The 23,349-nt window shown below is 43.9% G+C and overlaps 1 protein-coding gene across 1 annotated transcript in view; it reads right to left on the reverse strand.

The window, feature by feature from the left end:
• Positions 1-23,349, reverse strand: part of LOC122816707 (transformation/transcription domain associated protein) — a gene marked incomplete in the record, with an annotated part of 2,794,447 nt that overhangs the window by 2,575,512 nt on the left and 195,586 nt on the right. The window contains 1 exon segment of the mRNA XM_044089697.1: positions 14,590-14,667. Within this exon segment, the coding sequence (XP_043945632.1) occupies positions 14,590-14,667 (78 nt within the window).

Raw genomic sequence — 23,349 nt, forward strand, 5'->3', positions numbered from 1 at the left:
GAAGACGCTCTAGCTGAGAATCGAACCGGACAGCGTTTTACTGTGAGCCGACAACGCTACCGCAGCACCACCACTGCTATATATAATTACTAGCTGGAATAGTGTTGCAAAATGTTACTGCATATAAAAACAAAGTTTTTATTTATAAAACTTGGAGCATATGTATGTGCAAACATGAATTAAAAATATAACGAATTTTACCATCCATCCAATAAACTAAAAAAATTGTATTAATAAAATGTAAAAATGTGAAAATATCTTTGTGTTGAAAGGATGGTTAAGACTTTAGCTTCCTCTTCTTTCAATACAGGTGTGACTGAAACAAAATCATTAAGACCTGGATGTGTGTTGGCTGCCAACCGTAGTTGCCACATCATTTCTTTTTTATTTAATACATTTTTCCAATCACACCCCCTTAAATTAATCTGTACTTCATCTAACTCATGAAATTTATCACATACCTTGCTATGTCTATACAGGGCATTAGTTTATTTTTTAATTTTTATATCATATGAATGTTCATATAGCCTGGATTTCAATGCCCTCTCAGTTTTACCTATATAGAAAGCAGTACAGGTATTACACTTAGCAAGGTAAACTATTCTTTTTGTACCATAATTACCCTTTTAAAAAAAAATGTTACTACTCACAGAGTAGTAACAGAAGGCTCATGTAAAACAAATTTACATTGATTACATCTGCCACAAGCTTTAGTTACCACTTCTCCATTATCTTCTGTGTTTGACTGATTGCCCTCCAGTATAGTTTTCAAATTTTTACCGACTTTGGTTGAAAAAGTTATTCTATCCCACACCATTTTATAAATGTCATTGTTAGCCTTGAATATGTTCCAGTTCACGTACAAAATATTTTTAATACCTTTATAACAAGGACAAAATTGTATAACACATGCCTGGGTATAGTTGCGTGAATTGATCTCACCAATGGTTTCCATAATACTCGGAACAGTAGTTTCTACTAATTTCCTACCTAATAAAGGTTTACATTTTACACCCCAACCATCCGAAACTTCTTTAAGGGTATTCACAACTAACTCAACTGGATAACCTCGTTCCAGGAACATAGATTTCAAAATGCAAAATTCTTGTTTCAGATCCTCCTGATGTGAAGTCATCCTAGCTATTCTAGTGGCCTGTCCCTTAACTATTCCCTTTTTCTGGAAAACGGTAACTGTCAGTGTAAATAAGAATTACAAAAAGTGTGTTTCCGAAAACCCCTGGACCTAAAGCAACTACTGTCTTTAATAATAAGTGTGTCCAAATAACTCATTTCCACAGGGTCAAAGCAAAAGGTAAACTTAAAAAAATTAGTACTACTGTTCAAACCTGGGAATATTTTCTGTTTCCCCCTTCCACAGAATAAAAATATCATCCAGGTATCTGTTATAAGAAAGAATATCTTATAATTAATTTTGAAAACATGTTCTAATTCCCAGCCCAACATAACCAGATTAGCATATACAGGGGCACAGGCTACACCCATAGCTACTCCTGTTATTTGTTGATATTGTCCCTCAAAATATATATAATTATGCTCTAAAATAAGGGCCATGATCTCACAAACTAACTTAATTCTATCCTGGTTAAGAGTAGAACAAGAATAAAGAACTTCTTCAAAGTATTTTAAAACTTCGTCCTTGGGTATACTAGGAAACAAATCTTGAACATCGATGGTAAGGAAGACTATATCTTTGGACCATAACTCAGGAGTAATTTTAGCTAAAAAATCCCAAAAATCTTTCACTAAATGAGAAACACTATCCACTTCATGTGTAACCATCCTGTCTATAAACACTGCCAAATTGTGTGTTTTAGACCCATTGCCTGCCACTATGGGTCTAAAAGGCGGATTTTTATGCACTTTGGGGATACCAAAAATGGCAGGCACACTGGGATGTTTGTTGACCAAAATATTATAAGTGTCCAAATCTATTCTGTGTCCAATTCAATGAGAGGCAGATGGAGGTAATAACCAATATCCCCCACAATATTGTTCAGAGTTTTAAAGGATTCAGTATATACAACTACAGTGACCGAACTATTAATGAAGATTTTTTTTGTTTTTAAAAGGCTTCAAATTTGTTCCTAGTAAAATACCCGATATAGCAGATGTTCTTGTTGATATATACATGTATACTAGGAAATTAAATTTTAAAGTACTGTTTTTCAATAGTGATAATAAAATTAAAGATTTTTTTAACCCACCTTTCCTGAAGAAAAACAGTGTCTAGAACTCATTTGGTTGCTAGCTTTGAAAGAGCTGTTAAAGAACACATTGATCAGTTATGGGCTAACAACAAGAAGTTGCACAATAACTAAAATTTAAAAGAGAAAAACTTGTTAAATGAATTAAGGGGTAATAAAAAGATACATATTATGAGGGGGAATTGTGATGTATAACTGAAGATTAATGTTATGCATTGTTATTAAAGTTTATGGATGTATTTTATGGTATTCTTAAGCTGACTTAAGGATACACTAAATTTATTTAGGCCATGGTTTAATAAAAAAAGTACAGTTTTGTACCTACCATAAATGTAGATGTTCGAGGATCCACATTGCTGCAGTCCTAACTATAGGGTAGTCCGCTGTCCAGTCGGCCCGAATACCAAAGTATATGGCTGACGTCGGTCACGGCGCATTAGACTGACGTCAGTACGTCAGGGTACTAATGCGCATGACCGACGTCATATCCTCAGTCTTTTCTTGCCCCAGATGTCAGAAGACCCTAAAAAGACAAGGCCAAAACCAAAACACACCAAACATACCTGCACCAAAAATATATACAATATATACAAAGGTACCAGAATATAATCTCACCTACACAACCACCCCTAAACACAGAGGGAAGGAGGGAGGGTAAATTGGACTGCAGCAATGTGGATCCTCGAACATCTACATTTATGGTAGGTACAAAACTGTACTATGTTCTTCATTCCACATTGCTGCAGTCCTAACTATTGGGTAGAATCCCAAAGCAGAGGTAAGGGAGGCTGGCAAATCATAAGGAAGCAGGAGCTGATAACATGCCTTGCAAAATAGCTGTGGCAAAACCAGCCCTAGACTTAGAGTAGAGAGGAAGGTGGTAATGCTTAGAGAAAGTATGCACTGAACTCCAAGTAGCTGCCTCCAAAATATCCTTAGTTGCCACCCCCCTTAGAAATGCTGTTGAAGTGGCAGTAGCCCCAGTGGAATGAGGCCTAATCCCAGCTGGAATCTCCTTGCCGTGATGGGAATAACAAAATGCAATGCAGAACCCAATCCACCTAGAAATAGTTTGTTTTGACACAGGCTTGCCCTGCGAACTCAAAGCAAAAGAAACAAACAACTGCTGAGACTGCCTAAAATCCTTAGTCCTGCTTAAATAATAACGCAATTGCCTGTGTACATCTAAAGTGTGCAAAATCTTTTCCCCTTTATTTTGGGGATCTGCATAGAAAGTAGGCAAATGAATAGTTTGGTTTAAAGCCACACTAGAAACCACCTTAGGCATAAAGGAAGGATTAGTACGTAATGATACCCTATCCTTATGAAAAATCAAAAAAGGCTCAACCGCCATAAGGGCCTGTAACTCAGAAACCCTTCTTGCGGAAGTAATGGCCAACAAAAAAGCAGTCTTCCATGACAAGTATTTCAGTTCAGCAGTAGCCGCAGGCTCAAAAGGTTGTAGAGTAAGTTTCTCCAACACAAAATTGAGATCCCAAGCAGGAGTAGGAGCTCTACGTGGGGGTCTTATATTCTTTGCCCCTCTAAGAAATTGCTTGAACAAAGGATGTGAAAACAATGGTGGGTCACAATCATAGTGAGCTGAAATTGCTGCAGCATGAATCTTAATGGAAGAGAAAGACAAACCTTTGTCCAATAACTCAGTAAGATATTGAAGAGCCACACTCAAATTAGGCTCCGAAATCTCCAAATTCTTTGCTGCAGTCCAAAATAAAAATCTCTTCCATTTTTCTGCGTACACTTTCCTTGTACTAGGTCTTCTGGCTTCCATAATCACATTTAAAACTTGTTGAGGAAGTTGAGACCTGCTGTCTTTCAAAACAGAATATGCCAGGCTGTTAGATGAAGAGAGTGAAGCTTGACATTGAGCAGACGACCGTCCTTCTGAGACAACAGATGTGGAATCAAGGGTAAAGGCCATGGAGGCTTCCTTACCAGATTCCTCAATAATGGGTACCAGTGCTGCCGAGGCCAATCTGGAGCTATTAAAATCATCCTTGGCTTGTCTTGTCTGACCTTTAGAAGCACCGTTGGGAGAAGAGGAAGAGGTGGAAAAGCATACACATGAAGATTTTTCCAACTGAAAGAAAGAGCATCCACTTTCCAAGCTGTGTGATGAAATCCCTTCGTGCAAAACTTTGGCAGCTGGTGGTTTAGTGGAGAAGCGAACAGATCTATGTCTGGAGTTCCCCATGACATGAAATACATGAAGATCCAGTTTCCACTCGTGGGGATCCATGATTTGCCTGCTTAACACATCTGCTAAGGAGTTCTGTGCTCCCGGCAGAAACCTTGCCTGAAGAGTTAGTTGCAAGCTGAGCGCAGTCTCCCATAAAATCATTGCTTGCCTGCACAATGGGTAAGAATGTGTTCCCCCTTGTTTGTTGATGTACCACATGACAGTTGTGTTGTCTGTTAGAATCAACACCTGCCCTGGAAGAAGTAACTCCTTGAAAGCCATTAATGCAAACTGGACTGCTAACATCTCTTTCATGTTGATATGTAGATGCTGTAGTCTGGCAGGCCACTTGTCTTGTATCCATTTTCCATCTAGATGAGCTCCCCAAGCAATGTCTGAGGCATCTGTCGTTAGAATCTGACTCGCCTCTGGCCGGGTCACAGAGAGTCCCTTGTTTAGGTGACATTCCTGAGCCCACCACAAAAATTCCTTTTGAATGCAAGGTATTATTTGAATGACAGTGTCCAAATCCTGGCAGTGCTGTGTCCATAGATTTTTCAGATACCATTGTAGCTTCCTCATATGCAGTTTGGCATTGGGAAGCACCAGAATACAAGATGCCATGAACCCTAAGGCTTGAAGGACTGTCCTTGCAGTCAGCCCGGACTGAAGAGATAGTTGATGGAAGTAACTGGATAGATTCTTTTGTTTGTCCGGGGTTAAAAAGGCCATCTGGGCTGCTGTATTCAGTCTCACACCCAGAAAGCACATGTCTTGAGAGGGTACTAGACTGGACTTTATTTCGTTCACAGAATACCCTAGGCATCTTAGCACTGCTATAACATATTCCAAATGCTGTAGAAGGTCTTCCTTTTCTTGAGCCAGAATCAGGCAGTCGCCCAAGTAAGGATAGATTTGAATTCCTTTTAGCCTGAAGTAAGCTATCACTGGAGCCAGAACCTTTGTGAATACTCTGGGCGCAGTGGATAAGCCAAAGGGCAATGCAGAGAACTGATAATGAGAATTTCCAGCTCGAAAACGCAGATACTTCCTGCAACTTAGCCTTATAGGCACATGAAGGTAAGCTTCCTTGAGATCTAAAGTTACCATCCAGTGATCTTTGCCCAGCAGAGGTAAAAGCTGTTGTAACGCCAACATTTTGAACTTGGGAATGTCCAGATAAGTGTTGAGGATAGATAAATCCAGAATTGGTCTCCACGTGTTCCCCTTCTTTGGTACTAGGAACAGGCGAGAATAAAATCCTAGGCCCCTTTCTGGCACAGGAACTGACTGAATGGCTCCTATTTGGAGCAACAGAGAAATTTGCTTGTGAGCCTCTGTTCTTTGTAGAGGAGGAATGTCTGGCATGCCTTTGAAAGGAGGCAAGGTATGGAAATAAAACCTGTAACCGTGGTGAATGATATCCAGAACCCATCTGTCTTGGGTAATTAAATCCCAATTTTCTTTGAAAAGAGACAGCCTTCCTCCCAGAGGTGCTGCCAGGCGAGAATGTACTGGCAGCTGAAAAGGCAGGTCATTGGGTCTGCTTACGAAAGGACTGACCCCTGCCCTCACCAGAAGCCTGAGCAGGTGAACTCCCTGTCCTAGGCCTAAAAGAACCTTGAGCTCTGCCCCTACCACGTCTAGACCTACCCCTAGACTGGGAATCATAAGCAGGATAAGTCCACCCCTTAGTAGGCCAATTTCTACTAAACTTCGGAGGCTGCACCTGCAAAAAATCTTTAACAGTTTGCATAGACTTAGCCTTGTCCTCCATTTTCTTTAAAACTGCTTCAACAGGCGAACCAAACAACACATCAGACTGTAAAGGAGCATCCAAAATCCTTGTCTTAACATGCTCAGCTAAGTTCTGATCTCTCAACCAGGCGTGCCTACGAAGAACAGAACCAGTGGCAGCCACCCTCGAGGAGGCCTGCACAGCATCAAAACCACACTGCAAGGAATGTTTACCCACCTGTTCAGACACATGAACTAAATCCTGCAACTCTTTACATTCAATACCTTCTGCCAGAGCATCCACCTTAGATTTCAATTGTGAAAGGAGGTAATTCTGATATTTTAACATGTGAAACTGACAATTCAATGCCCTTATGGCTAAAGTGGAAGAAGTATACACTTTCTTTCCCCATCTATCCAAAGCCCTTGCCTCTTTATCAGGAGGAACAGGATTTTTAACCACAGAAGCCTTCACACCTTTAGGCCCCGGAGAGACAGTTTCCGGGTCTGCCCTAGGACTCTTAAAAAGATACTTATGAGCTTCAGGCACCCTATAGTACCTATCCGGTTTAACTGGTGCAGGAGGCAAAGAATCAGGATTCAGGGAAGCCTCTGCAAAACATCTTCCACCACATTCAGAACCGGAGGTATAGCTAAAGGCCTATGCTGGGGTAAAACAAGAATTCCCTAAGCCTCTTCCTGGAATCAGAGAAATCTTGACCTTCCCATTTAAAATGCTCCCTCATGGAATGCAGAGTCTCTGAAAAGAAAAATCCTCAGGAGGAGAAGCTGAAGGAGTAGAATCATCCACATCAGAATCAGAATAAGGAGGATACTCCTGCAAGTCTTCAGCCAAGACTCAGAAGCCTCGAACAGTGCTCAAAACTCTCAAACTCAGGTTCCACCCTAGGCCTCTTATCAGGAGGGGCATAGAACCTCTAATCATAGTTATCAAATCCTCTGCCATTTTAAGCATATGTTTCTTAGGCAAAGACCCTGAAACACTAAGAGAAACCCCCACTGAAGCTACACTAGGCCTGCCTCTCAAAGAAGCCTTGGAAACAGAGGGGAGGCTCTAACCACCTTAGGAAGAGAGGGAAGAACAGCCACCTGAGAAGCCCCTCAGCCTGGCCTACTTCCTGAGAGGATACATCCTGTAACAATAAAGTCTCTCCCTGAGACTCCAAAGAAACACCTGGCAGAACCTCCGCTCCACTGAGCCTTCTAAAGAACCGCGTCAGGGACTGTCGGTTCTTCCACTCTAGGCTTGGCTGCTTTATCCTTGCGCTTTTTGCCGGAACCGGGTGTCGGAACATCCGACGGCATTTTATAATTACAACGCTTCCCAAACACTAACCTGGCACAGTCTAACCTTCTCTTAATAGTGCGTTTGTTAAATCTTGCACAAGAGCGGCATCCAACAACGTCGTGCTCAGGCCCTAAACAAGGTATACACAAAGTATGGTAATCCCTATGAGGTATCTGTTTCCCACAAGAAATACAGTTATTCACTTTTTCTGACATCCGGTTAATTACTGAGGCAAGAAAAAACCAAAATATTCCCCAACGGGGTACTTAGCCAACTTTGATTCGGTCTGAAACTCTGACTTCAGAAACTTTCAGAACGCCAACCTGCACTCGCAAAATTGCTTCTGCATCGGACCATGCGGCAAAAAAGACTGAGGATATGTCGTCGGTCATGCGCATTAGTACCCTGACGTACTGACGTCAGTCTAATGCGCCGTGACCGACGTCAGCCATATACTTTGGTATTCGGGCCGACTGGACAGCGGACTACCCTATAGTTAGGACTGCAGCAATGTGGAATGAAGAACATCTTTACAAAGCTTTATTATAAAAATGGGGAAAAATTAACATAGTACTATAGCATTGCAACATTAGCTTCTAAATGCTGCAATGTACCCAGCAATATGAACAAATCAATTTAGAAGCTTCACTGAGCTACTAAAAATGAATTTACACTCACTACTACAGCAGTGATGCTATAAAAAATTGTGCACCTAAATTATTAATCAAGACATCACCAAAACCATCTTCAGAACACTAAACGAGCCAATCAGATAAAGACGGGACAAGCAGCTTATACTGGCACATCCACTGTGGTCTTAAACAGATAAAATTGCTCCAGCACAAGCTAATGCTTGCACAACATTTGCAAGATAAAGAATGAAGGGTTGGTGTTCCAAGCTGGTGACTGCAGCCCTCATAGACATATGGGAGCAAACACATGCCGGGACAGTAAAGAAAGCCCCAGCAGTGACAAGAGTATTCACAGCACTGACCAGGGAAGGGACCTAACCACAGCCCCCCTGATGGCTACCCTATGATGGCTACAAAGGGAGGGCTAATGACAAGCAGGCAACATGGAAAAATAAGATTTAAAAAAAACTGCCCTCAGTACAGCCTCTTTCCACTACTGCATTCCAAAAATTTGAAAAGTACAGTTATGTCCACTCACCACAAATGCAGATCTTTTTGTGTGTTCACATGCTGCAGTCCTAACCATTGGGTTATCCATGCTGTGGTAGCCCTCAATCAGTCCGAATACCAGAGTCAAGGTTTTGTGCGTCAGCTGCTGTCGCTTGCTGGGTGACATCAGGTTGTCCGAGCTATAAAGGAGAGCAGGGCAATGCCATTACCTCAGTTTTTCTTGCCTTAACCAAGCAAAGAAGTCCAATGTTAATAATTATTAGTAATCCTGGGGTCAGAGACCTCCACAGAAATGTGTCTCTGTAAGGAAAGGAGATATCAGGGGGAAGGAGGGAGGGAAAGCATGACTGCAGCAGTGAATACACTCGAACATCTACATTTATGTTAAGTGTACACAACTGTACTATGTTCTCCAAGTTTCATTGCTGCAGTCCTAACCATTGGGAAGACTCCCAAAGCTGAGGAGAAGGGTGGAAGGTTAATAGAAACTTAAGATTGGGTGAGCATGCCCTGCAGAGGCAAACCCAGCCCTAGCTTTTGAGAATAGGTTCAGATGGTAATGTTTGGTGAAGGAATGGAAGGTGTGGAATGACGTCCATGTGGCGGCTTCCAGGATGGCCTTGGTGGGTACCCCTCTAAGGAATGCTGTGGAAGTAGAGGCTGCCCTAGTGGAATGGGTTCTGATGGTCCTAGGAAGTGGTTTTCCATGCAAGGAGTAGCAAAATTGGATGCAGTGTGCTATCCATTTGGAAATGGTCTGTTTGCATATTAGTTTCCCCTGTGCCCCTGTTTTAAAGCTGACCAAGAGCTGGTCAGTCTTCCTGAATGTTTTTGTACGATCCAGATAAAATCGGAGTTGCCTGTGCACATCCAAAGAATGCAGTATCCTTTCCCCCTTGTTCCGAGGGTTAGGGAAAAAGGTGGGCAAGGTGGATGGCCTGGTTGAGGGTAACATCCAAAACCACCTTTGGCATGAAGGAGGGATTGGTTCTCAGGGACACCCTGTCTGCATGGAAGATAAATGGCTCAATGGCCATTAAGGCTTGAAGCTCCAACACTCTCCTAGATGAAGTAATAGCCAGGAGAAAGGCAATCTTCCAAGAGAGGTAACTTTAGTTCTGAGGATGCTGCAGGCTCTAAGGGAGGCAGAGTAAGCTTTTCTAAAACATAGTTCAGGTCCCAGGCTGGGGTGGGGTGGGCTGTCTTCTGGGAGGCCTGATATTAGAGGTTCCTCTAAGGAATTGTTTTATAAGAGGGTGGGAGAATAATGGCTGTTCTGTATCAGTGTGCCGAGATGGCAGAGGCATGGATCTTTATGGAGGAGGAGGAGAGACACTCATTAAGAAGCTCAGCAAGATAACCTAGAATAAAAGGAATGGAGGGCAGATGTACGTCTGCCCCCTTGGACTGGCTCCAGGAGTAGAATCTTACGCTGGGAAATAAAAAGATTTTCTAGTGCTGGGCCTTCTGGCTTCTCTGATGATGTCAAGGACTTGTTTGCTTAGCACAGATTCCTTGTTGGTTTTGGTAGACTAAGCCATGATGAGAGCTTGAGTGTCTGAAGGTCTGGTTGCAGCATTATCCCCCCCCCCCCAGGGATAGCAGGTGAGGTATCAAGAGGTAGCTGCCAGGGGGGGGTGGTGAGATAGGCTGCGCAGCAGTAGGTACCTATGCTGTCTGGACCAATGAGTACTGCTCTTGGTTCTTCCTCCCTTATCTTGATTAATACTTTTGGAATGAGAGGTAGAGGTGGGAATGCATACACAAAAGAGGGTATTCCAAGGGAAGGTCAGGGCATCGACCTTCCATGCCAGGTGATGGTACTCCCTGGTGCAGAATTTCTGTACTTGATGATTTAAATGAGAGGCAAAGAGATCCACCTGGGGGGTCCCCCCATGTGTGGGTACTTTGCAATACAATGTCTCTGTGGATTTGCTATTCGTGTGGGCCCAGCAGGTTTCTGCTTAGGTGGTCTGCCAGGGTGTTGATGCCTGGTAGGTATTGGGCTACAAGACGTAATCCCCATGGATGAGGCTGCTAGCCACAGGTTCATGGCTAGTCTGGACAGAGACTAAGATTGAGTCCCTCCCCATTTGTTGATGTACCACATGACTGTGGTGTTGTCTGTTTTTAGGAAAACCACCCCTGGTTTGAGGTAGGGTTTGAAGGATGCCACAGCGTTTTTCACTGCTATCATTTCCTTTTGGCTGATTATGTGCAAGGGTAGTATTTGTGCTTCCCAGATCCCTTAGGCACATCTGCCTTCTAGGTGCGTGCCCCAGGCTATGTCCGAAGCATCTGTAGTTATGGTCTGGTCTGATGGACGGAGGGTGAATGGAAGTCCCTTGTTCAGAGCACAGGCCTGGGCCCACCAAAGGAACTCTGATCTTATGCAAGGGATCACTGGCAGGGAGGTATCCAGAGGTTGTGAATGTTGACACCATAGGTTCTTTAGGCACCACTGAATTTTCCTCATGTGTAATCTGGCCAACAGTACCAGGAGGATGCATAAGGCCATGTACCCTAGAGCTTGCAGGAACTTTCTGGCAGAACACTGGGTTTGGGAGGCCAGAGTAATGAAGTATTTTGGTAGGAAACTTTGTTTTTCTCTGGACAGAAAGGCCATTTGCTGTTCTGTATCCAGTAAGGCTCCCAGAAATATGGTTTTTGTGGTAGGTGTTCGTTTTAATTTCCTTTCAGCGATAGCGAACCCCAGAGAGGTGAGTAGGGCTTTTACAAATGAGAGGTGCTGCAGGAGCAGTACTTTCCAGTCTGCCTGGATGAGACAGTCATCCAGGTAAGGGTAAATCTGTGCATTGTTTTGTCTGCAAAAGGCAATGGCAGGAGCTAATCATTTGGTGAATACCCTGGGAGCAGTAGCTAAGCCAAAGGGCAAAGCAAAGCAGAGAATTGAAAGTGTAGTGATCCTGCTCTGAAGCACAGGAATTTTCTGCATGATTCCCTTATTGGGATGTGCAGGTAAGCATCCTTTAGGTCTAAAGTGACCATCCAAGCTTTGTTTGACAGCATAGGCAGAAGCTGTTATAAGGTAAGCATTTTGAATTTTGGGATTACCGGGAAGGTATTGAGAAAGGATAGGTCCAGGATAGGACGCCAAGTCCCCTCTTTCCTGGGAACAAGGAATATTCTGGAATAGAATCCTTTTGCAACTTGTTCTGGAGGTACGGGTTCTACTGCCCTAGGGATATTAGGTTTTGCACATGTTTTAGTGCTTCTTCCCACTGGTTTGGAGGTAGGTCTGAGTACCCTCTTGGAGGTAGTAGTTCTTGGAAATCGAATTTTTACCCATGAGCAATGATTTTTAAGACCCACTGATCTTTTGTTATAGAGTTCCAATTTTCTATGCATAGAGATAGTCTTCCTCCTAGCTTTTGGTGTGGTTGAGGCAGGCAGAGATAGGAAAGGTAGTCAGAGTTTTTTCCATACAGGATTGCTTTTGAACTCCCTGCTGTGTTTGAGGGGGGCCACTGTTTTGTTCCTTGCTGACCTTGAGTTTGAATCTTGGTGGGGCTGTACCTACGTGTTTTGCCTTGTGCCTGCTGTTTGGTGCAGGAAAGGACCAGTATTTAGAGGGAAAATTTCTGCTGAACTTAGGAGGTTGTACTTGAAGAAAATCTTTCACAATCTGCATCGATTTTGCTTTATCTTCCATCTTTTTAAGTAGCTCTTCACTTTTCTGTCTGAATAAGCGGGCTTTGTCAGAGGTGCATCCATGACTTTAGCTTTGACATGATCAGGGAGAGGTTGTTCTTTCAGCCATGCATGTCTTCTAATAACAGATCCTGTCACTGCTGTCCTACTAGAAGCTTCTAGGGCGTCAAATGCACAGTGCAAGGAGCCGGTGCCTGTGTAGCAACTCTTGTCTCAACCAAGGCAAAGACAGCCAAAGGCTCATTAGATGATGCTGTCATCTGTGGCATACAGGACTCCAAAAGGGTCTCAGTAGAGGCCTGCAAAGTAATACAGTCGGGCATCAGGGAGAGCGCTTCACTGAATCTGAAGAACTGACGAGCCTTTTAGCAGTGGTGTCGTCGGAAGGCTTGGCATTATGTGGTCTGTCTCTATCCTTATCTTTACGTTTTTTCAGAAGATCTGCGGTTTACTGACTGACTGACACCATATTGGCCATCAGAGACAGAAGATGAAAATAACTGGCCACAAACAGAGCTCTATGATGAATAGTTCTAGCATTAAAGAGGTCACAGAACCAACAGCGGGATACGTCATGATCTGGGCCTAAGCAAGTGATGCAGTAAGAATGGAAGTCTCAGTGTGGTATTTGCTTTCCACAGGCAAGACAGTTATTGACTTTTTCAGACATCGGTTAGTGCAAGAAAAAGGAAGGCTCCCCAATGGGGTACTTAGCATTAGACGATTTCAGCTGAAGTTCGAAATCTGGAAACAGCCAACCGCCACTGTTGCAAATTGCTTCTGCTATGGGCTCCACGGCAAGAAAGACTGAGGTAATGGTGTTGCCTGCTCTCCTTTATACCTCGGATGACCTGACGTCACCCAGCAAGCGACAACAGCCAACGCACAAAACCTTGACTCCGATATTCGGACCGACTGAGGGCTACCACAGCATGGATAACCCAATGATTAGGATTGCAGCAGTGAAACACGAAGATAATCAGCCTTTGCATTCACAGGGCGCAAGAGAGTCATACCGATCAAACTGTATAAATCCCTAAAAAGATTATCTAGCAAAATCAACAGTACTCTGCTTGTACTTAATGTTACTGCAACTACGAGTCACTCCAGGCACCATAACCCAGCATCTCTTCCACCAGTCAAACTAGCTCCATAACCCAGCATCTCTTCCACCACTCAAACTAGCTAATACAGTACTTACATATACTGACAGTTACATTACTTTATTCAAACAAGTAGTGTTAACCCCTGCACTCTAACAACAAAGTTCAAATCGGTTAATTTAGCCTACACACCTTCACTTCCTTCCTTATCTCTTAAACCTGTCTTCCTAATGCATTGCCTAACAATGCATTGCCTAACAAATATTAATGTATTTAGCTCAGTGGTTTCACAAAACAATGGCAGCAACCCTGTTTAAGAAAAAAAAGATTTGAAATGTGCATTTTCTATAACTGCAGACAATTATTCCAATCTATGAAAAAGATGCATACTACATAAGCAGCAATTATATCTTTTTAAAACACATACTGTTAAGTGCTGCTGATTGAATCAAATACCTATAAATGTGTACTGGATATTTTTTTCCAAAAAGTCCTTAATGGATGAGCTTTGCTTAACTGGACAACCTAGAAAAAACCAAAATATTACTGTGCTAGCACAAACACAGGGCTGTAACTCACACTCATATCCTGCAGTACACATAATTAGACTTTCAGGAGTATAAAGGAAAGAAATGAGCATTAGGAAAAGCATTATTCATTATTTCTCTAAAGCTAAAGCAATGAATAGCAATGAAGATGGAGTTTTGTAAGTTTCACACCACAGAAGTACATCCCCAACGATACTGGCACCAACAATTCTTGCACACCATCACCATATCTGTACACAAATGCAGATATCATGATCCTACTTATTCTGCTTAATCATACCAATCTAATGAGCTAGAAAATGAGCCAAAGAGTTGAAATTCCAACAAGCATAGCAGCAAAATGCTTTTCACGTCTGCCAAATGGCACACATCTGTTCCAATCCAAAATAAACTCAGACACCGCATTCCCAAAGGCACAATAATTCAATGAGTCTCATTCTGTACTACCAAGGCACTTATGCTCACGTGTGCTGACTGGTGTAACCATGACCACATAGAGAAAGACACACACACATGTTCATTCTTCAAGTACTCACTTCTAAAATAAGTCTAGTAAGCACTGCCAAAGTAAATCTCATTCATATAACAACAACTTAAATTAAAGATCTGGAGCTGCATACAGCAACTTTCTGATAAGAAATCATATTCCGTACCTGGTACATTAATACAACAATAATAGGAAGTTCTGCCAAAACCTTCAATGACAGCGATCCTCTAGGGATGATGGTATGCTGAAATACAGAAACAAAAAAATTATTTATGTCAGATAAGACCACCTAATCTACATCCTATCAGTGTTCTCAATTAATTGTACAACTTAACACCAAGGAGGTAGAAATAAATACAAATGGAGGTAAACATGGACCACAACCATACCTGTGATCGATACCACCTCCTGAGGAAGAAAGAACAGTTCGCTAACCTTACCATAATAGCAGATGTCCATCATTCACTGTTGCAGTATTCTTCACAATAGAGATCCCCTGCCAAGGGTAGCCCAACACCCAGCCAGTATATCAAAGCCTTTAGGTTGTAATAGGTACACCATACATCACAAATTTGCTTCCCATGAACGGAGTAAGGCATAAAGATGATGTATGCAAGTACCATCCTCAGAACTGAAAAGCTCCAGTAGGAATGACAGTCTAAGCACACACAGAGCCAACAAGTACATCCAGGAAAAAGGAACAGGGTAGGAGGAGAGAGGGAGCGAATACAAACAATGAAGAGAAGGACATCTACTGTTATGGTAAGATTTTACACCAACTGTACCATGTCCTTCCACATCACTGCTGCAGTATTCTTTATAATTAAAAGAATACAAAAGCTCAGTTAGAAAGTTGGGAGGAGGTAGGACCAGCAGAGCCCTCAGGAAAACTATGTAGGATAGCCCTGGTAAACCCAGCTGTGGCCGTAGAAACAACATCCATTTTAAAGTGTTAGGTAAAAAGTATGCAGGGAAGTCCAAGTAGTTGCCTCAAGAATAGAATAGGCTGCTCAGATTTATGAATGGCTTTAGTTTTACCCAAATAATATCAAAGTTGTCTACGCAAATCTAAGGTGGGAAGAAAGTTCTTACTAGCAGATTGTGGAGAAGGGAAAAAAGTGGGCAAATGAATAAACTGATCAAGAGACAACTCATTAACCACCTTGGGCATAAAAGAAGGATTAGTACGAACAGACACCCAGTCCTTATGAAAAGTCCAGGAGGAACAGCCATAAGGGCTTGCAGCTCAGACACTCGTCTGGCTAAGGTAAGACCCAAAAGAACAATGCTGTAAAGAAACTGAAGCTGCACGCTCAAAAGGAGCCAGAGTCAGATTTTACAAAACAAACTTTAGGTCCCAGGAAGGAGGAAGGTAGATGAGCATAAACAGCCGACAGGTGGGCTTTAACAGAAGGGTATGCCAGCCCAGCACTGAGCAATTCACACAAACAGAAAACCAAAGGAATTCCATAGGGTGGATCCAGCTTACAAGAAAGACACCAGAGAGAAAATATCTTCCATTTGGACAAACAAGATTTTCTGGTAGTGGGTTTCCTGGCCTCCTGCAAGACCCAAAGCACGTCCTCACAAAAGGAATCAAAACCCTATCGGCTACAATGTCAGTTGAAAAGTGGACAGGTGGAGATGGAGGAGACACACACTAGCTTGTGTGAAGTAGGTCCACCCTGTGAGGTAACTTATGATGACTGCCCTTGTCTAAATACAGAAGAGGGAACCAATGCTGTTTCAGCCAAAATGGAGTCGCCAACAAGATTTTGGGAACATCTTGTACTAACTTGAATAGGACCTTCAGTATGACAAAAAGGAGAGGGAAGGCATAAGCAAATATCCCCTTCCAAGAAAAAGAGAAGGTGCCCACCTTCCAGGCCAGAGGACATGAGACTCTGGTGCAAGAGAGAGGAAGGGGTCTGTTCAGAGGAGAGGCAAAAAGATCCACCTGAAGAGTACCCCACTGGTGTACAATGTCCAGAAACACATCCCTGTAAAGCATCCATTAGTGAGATTGCTTTATGGATCTGCTCAGAGAATCTGCCACAATGTTCTGATCTGAAGGAACATAAACTGCCTGAAGGATCACCTGATACTATACAGCTAAATCCCAAACCTGAAGAGCTAGTTTGCACAGGAGATAAGACATTGCCCCCCCCCCCCTTACTTGTTGATTTACCACATCACTGTGGTATTGTCTGTAAAGACTTTGAGGGACCCTGGAAGGAAAAGAGAATGAAAAACTTGAAGAGCCAGAAGAGCTCTCATCTCTGATATTTTTGAGGTCCTTCTGTCAAAGGGACCTGCACTGTGAGGACCGAAGGAGGCCCCCCCATCCCATATCTCAGGCATCTGTAAAGAGTTCCTAAGAGAGGACTGGAGGGTGAAAAGGAAGCCCTGGACTGATGGGACAACTGACAAATCCACCACTGAAGTACCAGTCTGAGACAGGGGAGAAGTGGAAATGGAAAATCCAAAGAATGAAAGTGTTGCAGCCAGGCAAACTTTAGGAACCAATGGAACTTTTTCTTAAGAAGCTTGGCCAGAGGAAGCATAAAAATAGTGGAAGCCATGTATCACACAGCCCTTACAAACTTCCTGGAAGTAATGGAGTCCAGAGACAGAAGGGACTGAAAGAATACAATCAGAGTTAAAGCCTTGTAAAGTGGCACAGACACCCACATTGCAGCAGTCGGGAGCATGCACCCTATAAAAACATGATCCTCATAAGAAGTTAGGAATGAGTTTTGGAAATTCAATGTAAACCTTAGGCTTTGCAGGTGACAGAGTGAAGATGATGAAGTAAGATCTGTGGAGAAGAGGTCTGAAAGAGCAGGTCGTCCAGGTAAGGAACAATCTGGATTCTCCTCATCCTGCAAAAAGCAAATCACAGTTGAGAGGCATTTGGTAAAGACCTTTGGGACAGCAGAAAGGCCAAAGGGGCAATGCAGAGAACTAAAAATGAAAGGCAACAGAAAAAGTTAAACATTTCCTGAAAGAGGGATAAATAGGGATATGGAGCTAAGCATCCTTGAGATCAAGGGAAACTAGAAAAGCCGGAAGAAGAGGAAGAAACAAGGTTTGAATGTACAGCATTTGAAAGGAAGGAATCTTCACAAAGGTATTTAGCCGAGAGAGAGATCCAGAATGGGTCTCCAGTTGCCTTCTTTCCTGGGGAACAAAAAACACTTCTCAGTTTGAGGAGCTGGAACTTCCTGAATTGTTCCTTGAGACAACAGGACCTGAAGCACCTCTGAGAAAAAAAGGGCAGTTGTTCAATGGATAAAACCCAAGAATCTCAACTGATCTTTAACCAAACAGGAAGGGACAGGGAAAAATGGAGAGGGACAGAAAGAGAAATATGACCGAGAAGAGAGGGGCAAGGATGGTCAGACAGCATCTGGTTTGTCAGGAAAAGGAGGCTTCTCAGCTGAAAGAGTTTGAGTAGACTTAGCAGGAGGAGCCCTTTTACCACCCTTTCTTTACCTTTGGGGGGAGGGTGTAAAGCCTTAACCTTTTCCTGAAGGGAATGAAACAGCTCAGTAACACCAAAAAGTTTGTTATCTAGAGGAGCTGCCATCAATTTAGCCTTAATATCATCAGACAAAGGTTGAAGTCGAAACCAGGAATACCTCAACACACAACAAAACACAGCAGCCCTAGATGATGAATCAGCTGCAGTTATTAGAATGGCGAATGACCTGAGAAGAAATCCTTCATAAAGAAAAAACTGAAGCCTTTCCTTCAGAGTCAGGAAGATCTGGAATAACCTGACAGGCCTGAGACAGAAGAGCTAACATATACCTGGGTCATATGGGTCTGGTAGTTTACAGCTCTAAAACCCAAGGTAGTAGAAGTATACACCTTCTTACTCTCTCCACAGTTCTGCTGTCCTTCTCAGAGGGAAGCAACTTTGTAGAAGGCAAAAGTTTAGATGGTTTATCAGAAGCCAGAGACACAACTGAAGGGTCAGCAGAGGGGCACCTGTAAAGAAATTTGGTTTTAGAAGGTGCCTGAGGATTGCAATCAGGTTTTTTAGGGGCAGGGAGTCTGGAGTCTGAAAGCTGTGGAAAAAGCATCCAACAAGGCAGCAAGTACAGGAAGGACAATAGAGGGCCTAGGAAACTCCATTTGAAGAAGCTCATAGTACCTCTTTTGTACATTAGAAACCTGAACACAATCCCACTTAAAAAAATTCCATCACAAGGGGCATGGCCAAGACGCCAGACTGCTAGCAGCACAGAACATTAGCTTTGTTTATAACATTTTTATTCCAACAGGAAATTTAATCTAATTTTTGGAAATACGAATCCAAAAGTATATCAGAGGAGTTGTGAATTTAGGTCCTTTATTATTTTTCAAAAATTCGTACTAAAACAAAAGTTTTTATATTTTTTTTCCTGTCAAGAGGTTTTTCAAGAAATCCAAGTATGAGTAACTCGAAGAATTCTCATCAGGACAGTGTGGTAAAGGAGCTGCAAATAACTATTATTCAAGAACTATCTATAAAAATGGACAAACTAGAGAATAAAACAGATACTACTAAACAAGACTGTTGTAAGCAGCTGGACATTCTTAGTGAAATGGGTAAAAAGCATTCTGAAAAAATTGCTTCTATCGAGGAATCTGTAACAGATATGGATGGCAGACTGATGGCATGTGACAGTCAAAATGAGTTAATTTTCAAACAGAATACAAAACTAAGCAACAACACCGATAAAAGTTCATATAACAGCAACGACCAAAAGAACACCAGTGAGTAACAGCTCAACTTTCAAAAATTTATTGTACAAAAATATCTCACTTCTCTAGCGCCTCGGCCAATATACAAAATACAAAACTAACAGAAAAGTTGGAAGACCTAGAAAGTAGGTCATGGAGAAACAACATTAGAATCTATGGAGTACCACAAAAGGAAGAGGGAACTGATAGGATACACTTTAATAAATGGCTTCCAACAGCACTAAATCTTCCTGAAGCCCTTTCCTTCGGTACAGAGAGGGCTCACCGGTCTCTAGCAAAACCTGCTTCAACAACAGTTTCTCCTAACCCCAGATCCATCATTGTTAAGATTTTTGTCCTCCCAAGAGAAGGATTTGGTTCTGAGGTCTGCGTGGAATAATTCTCCCATCAAGATAAAAGACAAAGTCGTTTATTTTGACAATGACTATACTTCTGTCATATCTAGAAGGAAATAAGAAGTTATGTACTCACCATAACGTTCCATCCGAGTAGGTGGCTTCATTTGTCTGCAACCTGTGGGTCTTGGATCCGATATCGGATCAGAGCCGGCAACTTATTTCATAGCTAATGGATCCGAGCTCCTAGCTCCTCCCCTCACCCATAATCCCCTGCCAACCCTCCATGACCTCAGATCAAGTTTGCCCCTCTATAGATACCCAAAAGGGGTAGTCCAATAAAACAACCTACATAGATCCATTCTGAAGGCCAGGGGGAAGGAGGGGGGGGATGGTTGCAGATAAATGAAGCCACCTACTCAGATGGAACGTTATGGTGAGTACATAACTTCTTAATCTGAAGTAGGGACTTCATTTGTCAGCAACCTGTGGGACAGAGTACCCATCTACCTGAATCTTGGGTGGCCATCATGGAAGGATATTGCGGAGCACCGCAGAGCCAAAGGATGCTCTCCCTCTAGAAATTACGTCCAGTTTGTAGTGGTTAATAAAGATATGAGATGAGGCCCAAGTGGCTGCCGAACAAATATCATACAACGGAACTCTAGATTTGAAGGCAGCAGAAGTAGAGATGGAACGAGTGGAATGTGCGCAAACTCCTCCAGGTGCGGGTCTCCCAGAAGCTTGGTACGCTAAAAGAATATATTGGGAAATCCAGCGTGACAAGGTGATTTTTGAGACTGCTTTCCCCAAATTGAATTTGGCAAAGGAAATGAACAGCTGGTCAGATTGCCTGTGACCAGCAGTCCTACGAGTATAAAAATGTAGCTGCCTATGAACATCTAATGAGTGCAGCTTGTACTCTCCTTTATTCTGATATTTAGGAAAGAAGACCGGTAGATTTATGGATTGATTTATATTGGTTTCTGATGCTATCTTGGGAAGGAAGGAGGGATTGGTCCTGAGGTACACTCTGTCCGGATGAAAAATCAAGTAAGGAGGTTTCACAGAAAGGGCTTGAAGTTCCGAAACTCTTTTCGCTGAAGTAATGGCTACAAGGAATGCTGTTTTCCAGGACAAGTATTTGAGATCCACTGAAGCGACAGGTTCAAATGGGGGAGCAGTTAGGGCTTGAAGAACTAGTGAAAGATCCCAAGGGGGTACAGCTTCTTTGATAGGGGGTCTGAGCAGAAAAGTACCCTTGAGAAAGGGCCCTTGATGTCGGCCAAATTGTGTAAAAACCTGTGTCATGTCCCACATGGTAATGGGAGATGGCCGCCAATTGTACTTTGACGGTTGAGCAACTAGCGCCTTCCTGAAAGAGTCCAGTTAGGAAGTCAAGTATGGATGGAAGAGGGGCCGTAAAGGGATCTAGATTATGATGCTCCGCCCAGACGGAAAAACGTTTCCATTTACTGCGGTACACTTTCCTGGTGGAAGGTTTATGCGCTGCCACGAGGATGGCTTTGACTGGTGAAGAGATAGCGGGAGTCCTAACTATGAGTGTAACTGGAGCAACCAAGCTGCCAGCTTCAGACTTTCCAGATTTGGGGTCGACAAGCCCGACGGATGGGAGATTAGATCCGGACTGGGATCCAGAATCCAGGGGGGATTCACTAGGTGAGACCACAGGTAAGGGAACCAAGTTTGCCGAGGCCAGAATGGGGCAATGAGGATCATCCTGCTCCCCAACCGCGAGGCTTTCTGTAAGAGCTGTAGCATCAGGGGTAGAGGAGGATAGGCATAAAATAGACCAGGCGGCCAAGCATGCACCAGAGCGTCTCTTGGGGTTTCCCCTGGAGGGGGAATCAGAGCGAAGAAATTGTCACATTTGGTGTTTGTGGGAGAGGCAAAGAGATCGCAGCAGGGTTGCCCCCATATTGCGAATATCTGCTTCGCTACTAGTGGGTTGAGAGACCACTCGTAAGGGGAAAGAATGGTGCGGCTGAGTTTGTCCGCTAGGATGTTGGCCCGCCCTGGAATGTGCGCTGCAATCAGAAAGCGGTTGGTGAAAATCGCCCATTCCCACACTCTCATGGCTTCGCGGCATAGAGGGTAGGACCTGGTTCCCCCGTTTGTACCAGACAACAGACATGTTGTCTGACTGAATTGCAATAGTTCCTACGGGGAGGAGATTCTGAAGTGCTTGCAACGCGTACAGCACCACTCTCATCTCCAGAACGTTGATATGCAGGGAGGTCTCTGTATCGTTCCACGTGCCTTGGACTGTCCTGCCTGAATAATGCCCTCCCCACCCGAGGCGGGAGGCGTCCGTGGTCACCGTGGCGAGAGGGGGAGGAGTGCAGAAGGGTCGGCCCGTATGGAGATCCGGAGCATGAAGCCACCATAACAGGGCCCTCCTGCAAGCCTTGCTGATAGCGATGGGGTGATGGAGAGGAAAAAACTGAAAGGACCATTGCATTAGAAGGGTCCACTGCACTGCCCTCATGTTCAGGCGGGCGCATGGAAGGAGCATTATCGCTGCCGCCATGGAGCCCAGCGCCCTCAGGACCAATTCTGCCGGTGGGGCTTCTGACTGGAGGATGGCCCGCACATGAAGTTGCAAATTCCGTAGTCGTTCCGAAGTCAGGAAGGCTCGTAGATCTCTGGTGTCTATTCTGGCTCCTATAAATTCTATGACTTGTGTCGGAGCAAGGAAAGATTTGTCCGCATTGATCGTGATGGCTAATTGGGGGGCTAGGCGTAGAAAGTAATCTCTGGCTGAGCAAAGTAGATGCCTTGTTGGGGCAGTCAGGAGCCAGTCGTCCAGGTACAGGAAGACCTGCATTCCCTGGAGTCTCACGTGGGCCGCTAACACCTTGGTGAACACCCTGGGGGCTGTGGTGAGGCCAAAGGGAAGGACTCTGAACTGGTAGTGACTGGCTCCCAGCCGGAAGCGGAGAAACCTCCTGGATCGTCTGTCCATTAGAATGTGGTAGTACGCATCCTTGAGGTCTATAAAGCACATCCAATCGTTCTCCCGTAGGAGGGGGAGAATAGATTGAAGAGTGACCATTCGGAATTTTTCCTTGGTTACAGACAGGTTCAAATGGGAAAGGTCTAGAAATGGTCTCAAGTCCCCCGTCTTTTTTGGCACCAGAAAGAACCTGGAGTAGAACCCTAATCCGAGCTGGTCTTGGGGGACGGGCTGGATGGCTCTTTTTCCTAGCAGCTGCTGGATTTCTGCGGCTGCAGCCTCCCTCTGATCGGGTGGTACATCGGGGAGGTTCCTGATTTTGGGGACATGAAGCATTAGAATTTTGTACCCTCTGGATATAATTCGAAGCACCCAGCGGTCTGACGTGATGGACTCCCATGCCACTAGGTGCTCCGAGAAGCGCCCACCGATTGCCTACAGAGTGGAGCAGCCAGGAAACCCTTCAGGGCTGCTGCGTGAGCCAGTCAGAGAAGGATTCTCTGGACCCAAAGTTCCTCAGAGCCCCTCTGCCCCTGGGGCGGCGTCCTCCCTGTCCTCCTCTGCCACGGAAGGACTGGTTGTCCGGAGCGGGTTGGGAATGTTGCGATTTGCGGAACCACATCTTCTTCTGACCCTTTTGGTTCTTCGAAAAGGACCGCTAGGGAGCAGAGAAGCAGACTCCGACGGCAGACAACGTCTTCCCGTCCTTCTCGCTCTGGACTAGCATCTTGCGAACAGTTTTGCCAAACAGGGCAGAACCATCGAAGGGGGCGTTCGCAAAGGACGCTTTAAAGGGCTCCGCAAAGTCACAATGCCAGAGCCAGGCCCAACATCTCATGACAATAGCCGCATAGAGGTATTC

Source organism: Protopterus annectens, chromosome 12.part0 (genome assembly GCF_019279795.1).
Source record: "Protopterus annectens isolate FY-2018-M chromosome 12.part0, PAN1.0, whole genome shotgun sequence".
NCBI lineage: Eukaryota > Metazoa > Chordata > Ceratodontiformes > Protopteridae > Protopterus > Protopterus annectens.